Source organism: Elgaria multicarinata, chromosome 15 (genome assembly GCF_023053635.1).
Source record: "Elgaria multicarinata webbii isolate HBS135686 ecotype San Diego chromosome 15, rElgMul1.1.pri, whole genome shotgun sequence".
Lineage (NCBI taxonomy): Eukaryota > Metazoa > Chordata > Lepidosauria > Squamata > Anguidae > Elgaria > Elgaria multicarinata.
Window position 1 is genome coordinate 21,483,763 of NC_086185.1, and position 17,202 is coordinate 21,500,964.

At 41.3% G+C, this 17,202-nt stretch overlaps 1 protein-coding gene across 5 annotated transcripts in view; it reads right to left on the reverse strand.

Annotated features, from left to right (window-relative positions):
• GRIA3 (glutamate ionotropic receptor AMPA type subunit 3) overlaps positions 1-17,202 on the reverse strand; it is a 199,442-nt gene that overhangs the window by 4,265 nt on the left and 177,975 nt on the right. Inside the window, exons 14-15 of one of the 5 annotated variants that reach the window (XM_063141934.1) lie at positions 8,168-8,282; positions 4,999-5,246 (exon numbers count right to left, since the gene is read on the reverse strand). In XM_063141934.1, the coding sequence (XP_062998004.1) occupies positions 5,001-5,246; positions 8,168-8,282 (361 nt within the window). In that variant the 3' untranslated portion in view covers positions 4,999-5,000. Of the gene's footprint in view, positions 1-4,981; positions 5,247-8,167; positions 8,283-17,202 lie in introns of those variants that run through there. The other 4 variants (XM_063141933.1, XM_063141931.1, XM_063141932.1 and 1 more) reach the window with 4 other exon arrangements.

Genomic DNA, 17,202 nt, shown 5'->3' on the forward strand with positions numbered 1-17,202 from the left:
AGTAAGATTTATTTGACAAGGGGTGGGCTGGTGAAAGAGGAAGCAAAACAAACATTCAAATGAATAAGTGGTTTAAAGTAAGCTGCTAAACTATAAAATGGAGGAATGGGAGTCAACAAAGGATAATAATTATTATTACTATTATTATTATTATTATTATTATTATTATTATTTATATAGCACCATCAATGTACATGGTGCTGTACAGAGTAAAACAGTAAATAGCAAGACCCTGCCGCATAATAATAATAATAATAATAATAATAATAATAATAATAATAATGCAACTCCCACATTTTCCCCAGGACTGGGAAATTATTTTGTAATACCTGTTTCTAGCTGTGTAGTCCAGGACTCAGAAGTAACCGTACACTTCAGTTACTAAAGGTGTATTCCTATGCATGTTTAGACAGAAAAAAGTCCTAGGATTGTACTCTAAGTTGGCTGTCAACCATCTGCAGTGGGTACATCAGCATACTACTGCCACTGTCTTCCCTTGTCTTTTCTCTGCCTCCTCAGGGCCTCTCTTTTCCATCTCTCTCTTTCCCTATTCACAGTTTCCTCAGACCCTTTCTTACAGTCGTCTTTTTTCTCCTCACAGTGTCCCCAGAACCTTTCCTCACAGTCTGTCTCTCCCCTTTCCCACTCCCCTCACAATCCCTCTCCCCTCTCAGAATCAACCCTTCTACCTAGCTACTAAGGGGCCAAAACAGGCACTACATAAAATGTGTGTCTAGCGGCTACATCTGTCTTTGTTTTTACTCTAGAGCAGATGTAGGGCCCTAGATTGAGACCCTACTGGTGTGTGTGTGTGTGGGGGGGAATAGCAGGCTTTTAAGATTGAATTGCCCCCCATGCCTAGAGGGGGAATCCAAACCCTCCATTTTTACTCTAGAGTAAAAATGGAGGGGAAATGGTGTAGCTGCTAAACACACGCTCAACATAATGTCTGTTTTGGCTCTCAGCGTTAAAAAAGAGTCAAATTCTTGGCTTTTAGCCACTGCTCAGGGGTTTCCCACTTTTACCAATAGGACAAATTATGACCCCGTTCAGACGAAACGCTACGCCACAATGGTTAAGCATTTTGAGTGAAACATTATGGCTTAGCGTATCTTGTGAACCATTCCTAACCACGGTGGTTACATAACCATGGTTTAACCATGCTCACTAAGGCCCTGTTCAGACAACACACTAAACCATGATGGTTAAGCATTTTGAGCAAAACATTATGGCTTAGCATGTCATGTGAACCACGACTTAGCATGTCGTGTGAACTATTCCTAACCATGGTGGCTACATAACCATGATTTAAACGCACTCGCTAATCACTTGCTGCAAAAGGGTTACCAGCCTAACCATGGCTCAGCATGTCATGTGAACAGGCCCTATGTTCATACCTGCCCTGCAAATGACGATCAGAAACCAGGGTGGGAATGCACAAGCCTGATTGCATTTTTTAAAAAATCTAATACCATGTCATCCGAATTAACTCATATTCAAAAATATGAGTTAATGAAATTAACTCATATTTTTGAAAATATTAGGGTGGATTCCTGCGTTGAGCAGGGGGTTGGACTCGATGGCCTTTTAGGCCCCTTCCAACTCTGCTATTCTATGATTCTATGATTCTATGAAAATTGAACTCAGGGAGAGAGTGACGTTTGTTCAGATATGCACTTTGCCTTTGCACGCACACACAGAACAGACAAAATCCATCTATAATCCATTTTCTATGGATTATGGGCAGAGGTCCAGAAATATAAACAATCCATAACCATTATAATATGAACACGGTGGCATCTCTTGCATGTTGATTGAAGGAGAGGTTGCAAGGCGAGAAGAAAAGAATCTGTCTTCCCTTACAGCTGCCTAGTATGCATTTGCTACCAGTGAGGTACAAACAGGACTCCCCTCCCCTTGGCTCCACACTCTCAGATTTTGAATGAAACCACTTTCTCCTGAACCCATCACTCTCACTTAACAATGCAGCTGTGACCTTCCCTCTCCAGTGGGGCCACGAGACTAAAATACAACTTACTCGGTAGAAAAGCAACACATGAAATCCGCCGCTCCCTTCACCAAGTAAAATGGGAATTCTGCCTTTCCCTTCACTGAGAGGACATGTTAATCATTCCCCTTTCTTACTTAAATAAATCACATTGCCGTATTGTAGAAATGTGGCCTATTTTCCTCCTAGAGCTTCTTGTTCGGCAGCATGGGAAATACTTCCAAAAAGAACTTACCTGAGTTCACTACAGTTCCCTTTTAATAAAGAAAAGGGGGAAGAACAGTGGCGCAGTGGAAATTTTTTGAAGTGCAGGCATTCATCATGACTCAATAGCCACGCCCTCAGGGAGAGTCCAAAAATGCAGGCGGCTGGGTTGCTCCGTGTGTGTGTGTGTGTGAGAGAGTACATGTCTATGTGTATTTGTGTTTTAGGGTAGCCAATTATGCATCTCCCAAAAAAAGAGAGAGAAAATGCATGGCCAAACAAGAGGACACCAATTTGCATAATATCTGCATATGTAGATTTGTGTGTGTGTGTGCAAATTTTAAAATAAGCATAATTTATATAAAAATAGAATATTTCTCACCATAGGGGAGAAGGCTGACTAGTTGTCTTGTGTGCCTGCTGCACGCTCTGCTCTCCAGCTTCTAAGTCTTGGAGGATAACCTTGAAGTCCATGCTGTTCTCCCTTCTTATGATCCTTTGACTTTCAACCAGACTTGGACTGGACACCTCTTCAAACAGAAGACTGTCCTTTGCCAATTATCTAAAACAGAGGACTGTCCTCTGCAATGTAGGACACCTGGCCGTGTGTGTGTATGTGTATGTGTATGTGTACATCTCTCTCTCTCTCTCTGTATTATATATGTCTTTTGTGGGTTTTAATGTAAAGCTAATGGGTTGTAATTACCCAGTTAAGACCAAGCTACCCCCAAATACTTTGTGTTAAGACAGGGATTGCTCACAATATATTGTTGATGGGAAAACCCATTTCCCCTTCAGCTATTGTGAGAATTGCAGCTACGCTCAGAGGGAACAAGGAAACCTGAGTTGGGTGAGCCCTCGCTCCGCTACAACACTTGGAAGATCAGAAGAAATGCAGGAAAGAATGGTCAATGATACCCATTTCTGTGTGTAAGGCTGAGGGCCCAGTGTTCCAGGCAAGACCTGCAATGCCCAATATTGTAGTTGTCAAGCCCAGCCCCACCAAGAGATAAAGTGAAATGGCTGCCTCAGGAACTAGACTGATGGGTCCCATTAAGTCAAGGGTAGGCGGGGAACATCTTTCAGCCCAAATTTTTGGAGAAATTCTATGGGCAGGGTCAAAGACAATCAGGAAGGGCCCCAAACACCAAAAGATACCAGCATATTTTGCCTGCAAGCTCTTACAGCCAATAACTATGCCTTAAGAGAGGCATTGCAGCCAATTAGAAAGAGGAGGGGAAACAGCAAAAAAAAAAAAAAAAAAAAAAAAAGTTGGGAAACCATCCAACACTTGGGGGATGGGGATAGGGGGTGGGGCCAAGGGAAGGGGTGGGGCATATGAGGAACCCCAAAAGGGCCTGATTTGTTCTGTTAAATTCTCCACCTCTGCATTAAAAGGTATTTAACAATGCATTTTCTTTTTCTTTTTTTTACAATTAATTTAAAAACTTTGTTAAGAACATAAAAGAGCCCTGGTGGATCAGACAAAGAATCCATCTAGTCCATCACTCTGTTCCCACAGTGGCCAACCAACTGTCAACCAGAGACCCACAAGTAGGACACGGTGCAACAGCACCCTCCCAACCCATGTTCCTCAGCAACTGGTTAATGCCTCTGATACTGGAGGTTACACGTAGCCATCAGGACAGTAGCCCTTGATAGCCTCCTCCTCCTCCAGGAATTTATCCACACACACCCTTTTAAAGCCATCCAAATTGGTGGCGAATTACTACATCTTATGGTAGTGAATTCCATAGCTTAATTATGCACTGTGTGAAGAAATATTTCCTTTTATTTGTCTGTCCTGAATTTCCCACTAATCAGCGTCATGGGATGACCCTGAATTCTAGTATTATGGAAGAGTTATGACACCCTTTTCTATAAAAACTAATCAGCTGAGGGATTTATAAAGTGATATTTTTGGTATGTTGAGGTGATCATTGTACTGTATAGGGTGACCAACTGTCAGGATTTCCCCGGATTTGTCCTGCTTTTTGTTCTTTCCATGGTGTCAGGGGGGATTTTCTATAATTTTCAATAATGTCCTGGAATGATACACCTTCCTCTTTAAGGCTGCCATTAGCATGGCAGGAGGGAATGACATGCTTTCTTGAGGCACATCATTCCCCCACCCTGAGCTCCAATTGAGGTCTTAAAAGGGAAAGTGGGTCATTCGTGGACATTATAGAAAAGGCCCCAATTGGAGTGGATGGTGGTGGTGCAGAATGAAATCCTTTCCCCTCCTCCACTCCAATCGGGTTCTTTAAGGTGGCGGGGGAATAACGTACTTTCTGCAGGACTCAGAAAGCTGCTTCCCCACACACACACTAGGTGTCCTCTTTTTTGGTTTCCCAAATATGGTCACCCTAGTACTGTAAGCAACCTTAACTTTAACAGGGTGGTTTGGACACAGCATTTAATAGATTCAGGGGGTCTTTCCATCAGTTATGCACTTCTCTCTCTCTCTCTCTCTCTCTCTCTCTCTCTCTCTGTGTGTGTGTGCCATGTGGCAGAAAGTCTTAAGGCAAAAACTTGAAGCAGTTGGCATTGAAGTTGTCCAAGCCTCAAAGTGAAAATGCAGGGTCGCAACTGGTTTAAGAATTAATCTAAGAAACGTTTGTGAATTAAAAATGGCCCTGTTAGAACGGATGTTGAAAATCAGCTGTGTTGTGTGTGTAATCCTGAGAGTCTACTCCATGTTGGGAAATACAACACCAACACACATCACCACAGGGAACACCAAAAACATAAACCAGTTGATTTGCTTACTGGACCTTTAGGCGTACCACTAGATCTTAACACTTTCTGTTCCATACACGTTGTAGCCTTCTCTGTACGTAGCATAATTCTGCGTATTGGGTGCAGGAGCAGGCTTAAAGTTTTGTGTGTTCTTTGTGAGTTTCATTCGTTTGGTCTCGGCCCGAGACTTGTAACAGAACTCTATCAATGCCACCGTCATGGCAAGGCCCAGGCCTCCGACAAGGATATAGAAAACCCCAGCAACATTGCTCAGACTCAAAGCGCTTGTCTTGTCCTAAGAAAAATGAACCAGTTGGTTAGTTTTGCAACAGAGAGAAAAGAAACAGTAAGGAAAACATGTTTTACTGTGCAAGACCAAGAGGGGTCTGCTTTAGAAGACCTAAACATGTACTGATAGAGCTACTTTGCAGTTTAGAACTCTTTGCACCCAATTTTTTAACGTCAATTTCGGAGGCACCAGGTGAACCAACATGCTCTTGCCAGATTAATCTCGCAACTCATGTCTCATGACAGAAAAGGATTTAAGGCAAGAACACCCAGCAAAAGAATGTTTGATCTCTCCCTACCTGCTGCTGACTAGGCCTGCTAACCAAATGAATGTGCTCTAGCCGAGTGGTATCCATGATGTAGCCAACTACACATAGCTGCATGGTGAATATCACTGCATTAACTTGACCCTTTCTTTGAATTTGTTAGATTTTCCCATTGGAGTGGGACTGAGCAAAGCAGTATGATTTATAGAAGACTGCTTTCATCATTAACATCATCATCCTTATTATTCTTATTATGGCCCTTGATATTGTTGATATCAGATAACGTAGAGGAATTTTTTTTGAGATTTGCTAATTGTTTTCCTGACTATATCTAGCAATAACCATGCTTGAAGTTGTTCAGTTACTTTCAGGCTGTGCTAAATAAACCTAAGCTCTCACCGTGAGTTTCCAGAGTTGAACAAACAAACAAAAAAACCCAGCTTAAAAAATAGATTGATCTATACTGTCTAAGATATCAAGGCAGTGGGAGAAGACTTTCATTTGAGGAGGGGACAAAAAGTAATTTCTCTGTCTGTTTGAGACACCATCATAACCATTTTGCTTCTGGATTGGATTACCTGCTACATGGGGTTTTCAATTGTTTGAATCCTTATGGTTTGAGCTGTGACACAAAGAAAATCAGAAGGCTTGTCAACATGAGAAAGTTGTACAGGTGTCACTGGACATGAATTAAAACCAAGTGAGTCAAACCGGTTCAGGTCCCAATGAGGATAGACCACTTCTGGGCTTCAGATTCTGCACCATCGCTACCACCAGCTGGCCCAGCCAAGGTTCACATTGCAACAAGTAACTAAGCTCCTAACAACTTTAACGTTGTGGGATGAACCTCACTGAAGCAGATGAGTTTCTATGCTTTCAAGGATTCCAAAATCCCGATCAGCGAGGAGGAAACGGCAATGCTAAGAAGACATTTTTACAAACAAACAAAAGTAGCATCCACACACAGGGCTTGCTCCGGTTTCACAACTGATTTAATCTCAAACCAGCACAGCTCTCTTATGTAGGCAAGGCCTGAGTAGTTGATGTCAATCTGGATTCCAGACCAATCTGCGGCAGAATTTTGAAACTGATTCTTTAAAAAGTTGCAGGTTAAGCCTCGGCTTACCAAAAAAATCTTTGAAGTCATTGTAAAATGTCGATCAAATTTGGAAAAAGAAAAAGAAATCCCAAAGTCACGGCCCCCTCCCCCACAAAAAAAAAAAAAAAAAGATTAGTTCCAGCCAGGCGGGGAAACAAAGGCATGTTAGAAGACTAGGCTTGATGACAATTTTGAATTCTTTATGATTTTTTTGTTTTGTTTTGTCTAGGTTTGAGTTACAAAGAGGCTGATCCTGCAATGGTGCATTTAAACATCCATCGGCCCAAAGTTCATCTTAACAAGAGGCTATATCCTAGCCCTGCTGGAATCAATATATTTCAACTGATTTCAGGAGGACCAGAAGATGGACCCTTCTGAAAAGCATCTCATAATTCTTATTAGCATCATTATCACAGTAATTTTTCAAAGGCACAAGCAGAAGATGGGTGTTCATTTCCCATTCATTTGCCATGGGAGCTGGACATCAATCTGTGCTTTGTACCTGAGAAAAGCATCCAAAACTGTATTTAATACTGTTCGGGTATTTCATTGCTATTATTTTGGAAGTTGCTCTATTATAACATCTCCATGTTTCATCACAGCAGGTAAGCAAGAATGTTTTCTCCCAAATTAAGAAGGAAAAGCGTGTATGGATGGAAACCCCCTTTGTGGTCACTTTCACTTGTGGAATGTCCACTTCCAATCTATGGAAATTCCGCGGGAGAAGTTGCCACAGGGTAGCATCACACCCACCACCCAGGCAACAAAATTTGTGTGTGTGGAGCTTGTGACAGTAAGCTGAAAGCCATACCATAAAAATAAAAACAAAGTATGCAGTTGCAAAAGTTTCTGCTATGGAATGTAGTAATACAGTAGCAAAATGGTTTGATGAATAATCATAAAAAAATAAAATTAAAACTGAATGGCTAAAATTTATGGAATGACCCAGCAATAAAATAGTGTGCTATTAGATTAAAAAAAAACTCCTCCAGACTTCATTGGGAGGGAAGAAAAAGGATGTTTCATGCTTATTAATGTGATGTCCTCTCAGAAATATCCATTCTTAATATTCATGCACCTATTTTATTTATTTTTTAAAAAAACCATCATTGTGTATGGAAAGAAATTATGAAATTTTGTAACACAACGTAGGTACTTTGCAAACTTTTAGGAAATAAAGATGACTTGGAGGCTAAAATCATACATTGACTCAAATGGAAGTTCTATGTTTTATATTTTAAAATGGAGAAACCAGTTTGAGATTGTTGTCGTAAATTTTGAGGAAAAAGATCCGAGTAGGTAAAAAAATGTACTTACAACTAACGCCTTTGTTACTGCAAAAGAGAAAGGCTGTCACTATTTCTGAGCTTTTAATGGATTTCTCCTTTTTTTAAAAAAAAATAAAAATAAAAATAAAATTAAAATAAATTAAGCCTTGCCTTTTTTTGTCCTTGAACCTTCAAAATGTCAATAGTTAACTTTGGAAAGTCATTCTATATAAATAAAACAGTGGGTCAAAAAATGTGATTGCTAATCAGTACAAAAAGACCTTCATTGACTAACCTTACTTCCAGAGTCCTTGGCTCCACATTCACCCTTATCGTACCACCATTTGTTTTTCAGCTTGTCTAAGATGCCTTGTTCACTGAGTTTCAATACTGCAAGGTTTACAGGAGTTCTTCACGTGGGAAATAACATAAATAACATTATATTATGTTATTTTATGTTATTCAAGCTTTAAACTACTTTAAAACTATACAAAGCGATAAAGCAGGTTTTCTGGCCACAAACGTAAAAAAAAATTATCTCATACTGCAGGCAAACTGGATCAAAACCCCTTAAGAAGTTAAATTCTAGAGCATGGCTAGATCACCAGGTCCTGCCCATATCGCTTTGAGTAATCGGCACACACTGTTAAATAAACTCCATGGAAACAAGGTGGCTCAATTCTCCCCGCTGTTTTGGTCTCTTTTGGGTTAGTAATGTTAAGTCAGCTTGCAGTAGCTTTGCAACAGATTTGGAAGGGGGGGGGGAAGAGTTTGCACTCAAAGGCTTACTTATTGAACTAACAAAGAATTAATGCCCTTCTGTTCTAGTCAGTGCATATTAATGTGGTCCCATCCCTCACCCCCACCTGCTGCTCAATCCACACCTGGCCCCCATCTATACAACAACAGGATTGCTTCTCATTAAATATAAACATGAATTTTTGTTGATTCGAATGTAGGTAAAGAGCATTACACTGCAGCAGCAACAGCAATTTATTTTTTAGAGTGAGTTATAAATGCGCACATGCGCATTATTGCATATGCGGAACTCTGCAGATTCATAGAACAGACAAACTGGGAGCAGGGTGTGGGAAGGAAAGACGCAGCACAAGGAAAGGAATGAGGCCACAGAGGGAAAGGAACGAGGCAACAGAATGTGTCGTCTTTGTTTGGCTGTCCATTTCCCCCTCTTTGTTTTTGTGAACCGCCCAGAGAGCTTTGCATATTGGGTGGTACAGAAATGCACTAAATACATAAATAAATTTGTTTTAAGAAGCTTTCTCTGCGGAGCTCCGCAGAGAGACTTCAAACTAAAAGCGGCGCGAACGGACAAGGTAGCCGATTGGTGTGAAATCAGCGAATTACGTTGTCCTACCCTCAAAGCTCTGCCAACATGTTAAAATACAATTTAACTCCCCCAAAGACACACAGACATAATGCGGTGCAAACTTGGACGGGATCTAAAAGTCGCGGTAAATTGTGAATGCGAAGATGCGCATTATCACGGTTAAAACCCGGTGCTGCGGTGAATGGACAGCTGCGTCATGTAACCTAAAATGCAAATATGTGCATTTAAGTTGGCGTAAACAAGCCATATAGACAAGCCCCTGTGTATCAAGCTTATGAATAGGGTTTAGTTATCAAGGATATCTGGGTAGATATTCTTGCCACAGAGCTAGGATATGTAGGAAATTCCTCTGCAGAGCAGTGTCAAACAGATCAAACCACAGTTTTCTACACTATGGCACACAGAAATTATAGCTTTTTTATTCGCTTGTTTGAAAAAAAAGAAGATAAATAAATAGATAAATAAAACAGCTTTCCTTCTTATGATCAGCATAAATAGAACCACACAGTGATTTGGGGTTCTTGCTGTTGCAATGGGAAGGATGCAATGGTGTACCAGTGGAAGCCAATGTCTGAATAACATCAAGAGGTCTTCCTAGCACAGTGGGTTTCCTGGGAAGCTCATCAAGCTAGCGAGCATTATTGATGTTGTGCAAGCATTGGTTTCTGCTCTTGCAATGTCACACTAGCAGAAGAGCACCATTGGATCCTTTCCTTTCTCATTATCTCCTGTTCCCATTGATGGAAATTAAAATGGTCAATGCTCTGGAAAAAGTGGCTTCCTATGACGTTGGTGCTGATGGTTTCTCATTCTGATAATTCTACTTATTCCATTGACAATGTGGTTGACCCTCATTGTCAATGGAATAAGTAGAATTACCTGAATTACCATCAATTCCAGGACTTGATGGCCATCGCTACATCATGTAGCAATGAATTCCATAGTTTAACTATGCACTGTGTGCAGAAGTGCCTCCTTTTATCTGTCCTGGATCTCCCATCAATCAGTTTCACAGGATGACCCCAAGAACTAATGGCGACCAGACAGTATCAAAAGGGTCAGAGCCTACATGCTCAGGACAACAAAGAAGATGCAATAGTTTAGAAGGACCCACCACCACCATGCCCCCCCTCCATCACAGCAATACTTACTTCACCATATATTCCCTTTGTAGTCAATGTGGAAATACTTCCAGACTCTCCAATGGAAGAAAATAGGGACGCATTTGTACACTCCAATTCTAATACTAATAATCACCATCTAACCCCCTCCCAATTCCATATTTCTTAAGGCGTATCTCTGCCAGCTATATAGCTGTTTAGTTTTATTATTTATAACTCTGGGTCATCACAATAAAATGGAAAAAATAACCAATAATAAAATGTGAATATACTATCCATAAATCAAGTGAAATGATTAATAAATCCAAGACTGCTAAATTCAGCCTAAAGATAACATTCCATAATATCAGTTTTCATTTTGTATAACCAAAACATGGATAAAACATATAAGAATACAAATCAAAATTATGAACAGACTTCTCCGGTGCTGTGTTTTACATTTGCCTTATAATATCCTTGTTTTAAAAACCTTCTGACAAAAGTGATCACTTAGTTCCATTCTTTTTTTAAAAAAAAACCAAGAGAATGTGCTAATTTTCTCTAAAACCTTGCATCAAAGAACAATTAAACAAATCATAGGGGAAGGTTCTCAACCTCCTCTGATCCACAATGACAAAAGGCATAAATGATACAGTATCTTAGCTAGTCTATAAAGAACTGCAGAGTAGATTAACTGAAATGTGGCAAGAGTTAGTTGCTTTCTCAGGTTGAACTGATCAAGTTTCACTAAATAGTTCTGTGGACTTGGAATATATTTAAGAAGATCATATCAGGATTATATAATCCAGACCAAAAAAAATAAAAATAAAATACAAAACCTCTCTGAAAAAAATGTATTGTGTGCAAAATTTGAACTCCTTTTTAGCTAGAACATGTACTCTCTGAGTAGCCAAATTTCTGTAATAAGCACATAAAGTTTTCATACCAATTTTTTCCACCTCACTGGACTAAAACCCACTTGTTCCAGGTAACCCAATCTTATTAAGTGATATTCTGACATCCCCTTGAGTTTTAACCAACAATTAAATATCAGCTGACAGATCTTCATAGAGTACGCCAACCACAGATACTGTGACAAGTGTACCCCCCCCCCAAATAGTCCTTACATTCTGATCTGACTATAATCTAATGCATCAGAGGCATGAAACCCCCCCAGAACTCTGATCCATTCACTATTTGGGGCAGATTTTTTTAATCTATACTGGAATTTAAGAATTCCACTCGTAACCTGTTCGGCTTTGCATTTTGTAGCCCTGATATGGGGGTTGCCATTAACATGAGACAGTATATAATATGCCCAAACAGAGATATGTGAGTACCTTCTCTATCACATTTTCTGCTATTTATATTTCTTTGAGCCACTTCTAAAAGTCATCTTTTATCTATTAATTGTTCATTTGTTGACTTGACAATATACTTCCAGACTAGCTAAAATGCCTTCTAACCCCATTTTAGCATAAGAAAAAGATCGTACTGTTTTCACCGAAGAAAGAGTTGGACCTCACTTTACCTGATTAGTGGAGGAAACATTTGGTCGTTCTTCATCTATTGAACAATGTCATCGATGAAAACATCTAAAAGGCATTTACCAAATGTGTGCAGAAGACAAGATTCTCCCCCTTCCTCATTTAAACGATTTAACTTATAGGAAGATTTGGAAAAGGAGCTAAATCCTAAAGAAGACAAGTCTAGGAACTCACGTGAAGAAGGCTGGGATGGGTAGGGGCCATTAAACAGGGGCTGCCCCTAGTAAAGGAGGGATAACTGGAATGTGTGCAAAGACAGTATTTTAATAACTATTTACTATCTTGGCCAGTATGGTCTCAGTCTTATCTTGTCCTATACTGAAGCGATTTCTCAATAACAGCAGAGTAATGACTGCGCAACTTCCTATAACTATCCATAAAAAGGACAGTCAGGGCAGCATTGACCATTGCTCATCTTGGTACTTTGCTTCATTAAAAATACAGACACATACACTACCCCCCACCCCCAAATTAGCATTCTACAGCAGTTGTTGCAATCTAATTAACTATCAGTCCAGGGAATCTTATACTCCTTCTGCTGTACATAACTGCTGCATTGCAGTGATGTGTCCCAGGAGAGACAGCATGCTTGCTATCTGTGCCTTGGCAGAGGAATTATGAAGCCCCCTCAACCAGTTTTGAATTGTATTTTAGAAACCAGGCGTGTCCCCACTGCTTTGGTGCATCAAGTAGGGATGTGCTCCACTTCTAATCGGACCGGCGAATTAGAAGCGGACCGGGGTGCTTCGCCTCCCCTTAAGGCGGAGGTGAAGAGGATTGGGGGCCGGCGGAGCGTGGCGAAGAGGATCAAGGTGAAGGCAGATCCTTCGCCTCGATCCGGAGCTCCGCCGGAAAGGTAAGTGGAGTTTACTGGGCCCTGCTGCTGTCGCTGTCGCCCATGCGGCTACAGCGGCAGGGCCCGGTAACCCCCCCTCCTCTCCCTTACCTGCCTCCGTCCGCGGTCCCTCGGCTTCTTCAATTGAGCCCACGGTTCAACCAGGAAGTCTAGGCCGCACTTGCGCTCAATTGAAGAAGCCGATGGGCCGCGGATGGAGGCAGGTAAGGCCCCCCTCCCCCTTGGTCCCTTACCGGGCTCTGCCGCGGTCACCGCACGGGTGGCGACGGCGGCAGGGCCCGGTAACCCCGCCCGCCCTCCTCTCCCGGCCTTACCTGGCACCACTCCCCTCCACTGCGGAGCTCCGATTCGGAGCCGGAGCTCCGCGGCGAAGAGGAGCGGAGTATGGGCGGAGCGGCGCGGAGTGGCGCGGAGCGGAGCGGGCCGATCCAAAATTTCCGGATCAGCCCACGGGGCGGAGCGGGGGGTCCGTGCAACACCTAGCATCAAGGTTGCATTTTGCAAGAACCATGCAAACAAGGTTATGGGCACAATTCAGGTATAATGCTTCCTGCTATATGAGCAAGCCTGTTTGAATCCTGGACTCACACAATTCCCCCTTCCTTCATCAGGAGATTGGGAGCATCCACTTCCATTTTTAAACAAACCACACTTCTCCATGACCTTCAGACCCAAGGAACTGTGGTTTGTTTTAACTCTAATTACTGAACGAGCCAAGTTCTGAAACCACAATTTGATCCCTGGCTTGTTCTCACAGGTTTGAAAAAAAAGGTTCCCATAACTAGTTCATGCATTTTTTAAAAAATAAACCTGGCTTGGAATGGATTATAATTTTAAATTCAATAGTATTCAATGCCCATTGACTGTAGGGGACCTGTTAGCAACAGTCACGGCACTTCCAACAAACCCCAACATTGTAATTTGCACAGATTTTGCTATTTGCAAGTAATTGATGTGGCGGTGCCATTTGCAGAATACTAATTATAGACAATGCCACAGGGATGCTAATGGCTTCTAAAGAGGAAATAAAGGAGTCTTTGGTGACTGTTGCACTTTTGGCTAACCCGTGTCCCATTCCATATGTTAATGTGACACAATGTAAATGTGATTCTAACAAGGCTTTGCTAGCCAGGAAGGCAAAGAGGGGTGATGCAGATAGAGGCCTGCTGAAGCCAAGTCAAGAGAATATGCCACGAGCATTCAAATTAAATTAAACACTCTTTTACAAAGGAAAACCAAACAACTGCTTGAGAAAGGAAATTGCAAATAATAATAATAATAATAATAATAATAATGACCCAACAATTAACATGTAGCACAGCACACATAATTTCCTTTCTTTGGCCCTTAAACAGTTCGGAACTACATGACTGATGGGCGTCATGATTTTCCTCCTTGAACCTGCCATGGTTTCCAGATTTTCTACCTTCGGTGAATGCTTTCCACAACTCAACAAGAAACTGCCTCATACCAGCTCGAGGTATTTGTCCATCCAGTCCAATACACATTACTCTTATTACCAGCTCTCAGGCAGAGGGATTTCCCATAATCCCTCCTATCTGATCCTTTGAACTGGGGCATGAAGCTGGGAACTTCTACATGGAATATTTGTGCTTTACCCCTAAGTGACAGCCTTTCCCTAAGAGAATTGAGGAGTACAGGAAGATGTCATATATTGAATCAGACCCTGGGGTCTTTATCCAGCTATAGAGATTGCAAAAGGAAGTATGGCTTGAATGGGCATGCCCATGATAAACTGAAGTTTCCAGTTATTTAGAATGCCAGTTCACACAATCCAGGTTTGGTTGTTTATTTCTATACTGCCTAATAGCCAAAGCTCTCTGGGCGGTTAACAAAAACCACAAGGTACAGCGCAAAGTATAAGATGTGGAAGCTTAAAACCACAATATAAAAGTAAAACCAGAATAAAACTGAGCAGCAATGCAGAGGTTTAAAATACAGATTTATGTGTAAAAAGCAGAGCCAAATGTCTAGGATGCTAAAATACTGGGGAAATGAAAAGGTCTTCACCCTAGCGCCGAAAGGAGTACAGTGTAGGCGCCAGGCAAACCTCTCTAGGGAGCTTATTCCACAGCTGCGGTGCCATAGCAGAAAAGGCCCTCTTCCTGGTATCCTACTGCCTCACTTCCTTTGGAACAATCCTCAGGTATGTTCGAGAGAGACTATGTGAAGGCTATTTGCCTGTTAAAACCTGACCTTGTGTCAGTCCTGACCATTCTCCTTCAGTAGAGTCATTGGATGAGTAGGAGAGCATAGGTTTTGCATGCAGAATGCCCCCCTGGTTTGGTATCTCCAGTTGAAAGGACGACAAATAATATGGCTGGGTAGATCAGGGCAAGATCTACACTACTGCTTTATAATGGTTTCTAATGGTATTGACAACTCTTGGGCCACAGGACACATTCCATATACCATTTTCAATATGCTTTCAAAGTATTTTATCCTGCTTGGTATAGTTCTAGCCTAGGTGTCTCCAACCTTTTTGGGTCAATGGGCACTCAACCTTCGGAATGTTCAGAGAACGTCCTGGACGCTCACACAAAATGACTACTGCAGGGGGTGGGGTTTGCCCATTCCTAAGATGGCTGCCATGGTGGGTACGGCCAATCACAAAACACTCAAGTCCTAGGAGGCAAACTGCCGAGGCTAAAAGAAAAGTAACCTGGCCAAGAACTTAAGTACAAGACCGATGTGGGTGGGGTGGGGGTCTGAGAAACAAAACACAAAAACATTTTTTTTCAGCTCAAATAAAGACGGTGCTGGAAGACAAAACTTCCTTTTGCAGCACACCAGCATCCCAATTTGTTTTGTTGTTGTTGTTTTAAAAAATAAAATTAAAAAATCAAGGAATAAAATAAAAATCAGGTGAGTCAGGGAACCTGGTGGTACCAACATCATCACTGGTGCTCCCCAGAGGTAGAAAAATCATAGCCAACTGGCAACCCTGCTTGGGTGAGGAAGTTAAAATCTATGTATTGATGATTAGGAGCATCCTCTAATGTTTGGGGTTCTTTTCCTAGGAACTTTCCAGAATAGACAGTTTTTCTTTAAAAAAACAAACTAAAAAGTGAAGAGAGACTTGTGGAGCAGAAGCTGTGCACGGTGGCACATCTGTGCAATTCCATTTGTTGCATCGGTGGACTCCGACTGTGTGATGGCAGCCTCCTCAATGCTAAATGCTGTTGCAGAACTTATTTCCAGACAGTACATTCAGATATGTTCTCTCTCATCAAGGCCTTGATGACTCTTGTACACTGGGCAAATATTTATATTTCTGTGATGGAGAGCAGTTCCATATCAAAGTGTATGAAAAAAAACTATATTCCCTTTCTTCATTATCTGAATTCTGTACTTGCCCTTTTTATGTTATAATTTTGTCTTACTCTTTCCCTGTTGTTTAGATCTAATTACATATTTAGGATGGCCTCTACACATTGTTTTGATTTTTCTATGTTAAAATTCATCATCATCATCATCATCCCGCAAGGGGTAACTGTTTACATCGTTACACGGGCACGGCACACCTGTGGACCCTATCCAACCACCACTAGTCAGGGCTAACCACCCTGTTAGTGTGAAACAATAGTCACAAAAACTAGAAGAAAAGCCTCAAACGAGCAGCGTCAAGGCCGAGCACACTGCACGAACCTAACAGTCGGCCAAAATGGAAATGAAAAGGCAATGGATAAGGAAAAAAATTACCACCCAAACACCCCCGGATGCGTTTTGCCTGTTCTACAGGCAAGCACCACGGCAGAACACCCAAGGCAATGCTTAGCTTGGCCAGATGAAATGAACCATACCATTATGCGTTGTTACTGCAAAAGCACACAACTCAAAACAATAGCAGCAGAATACCGAAAATAACTCCAAAGATTATTTCTGCAAATCTACCCCCCCACACACACCAAATGGACACTGTAACAGAACGAAGACTAATAGATCAAAGAAGACCTATAATCGACAAAAGGCTAATGAAACATGAAATTCAAAAAATTAAAGAAATGGCACAACAGAACACCAACACAAAAGCACAGATGCACCAACAACAAGCACACAAACACCCAGTGAAGAAACAGCAACCCTATATATAACAGCCCCATCAGAGGATTCCCAGATAATGACACAACCCGAAACGCACGACGACACAAGAAACAGCCCATGGAACAGCAACTGATGGAAGAAATGGAGACAAAACTAACAAAATGGCAAGAAACTGACCTGACAAAAAGAAAACCACTACCTAGGCTAAAGTTTAACATAGAGGTATAAATAATAATAATAATAATAATAATAATAATAATAATAATAATAATAATAATAATATCTCTCTTTTCTCACTTGTGATGGTTTTTCTAGATGGACATGACAGAATTTGTCAATTCATGCTGTCTTTTACTGGTTCAGAAATTTCCTGACTATTGAACATTTTCAAAGTATGGCTGCTTTCTGGATGTT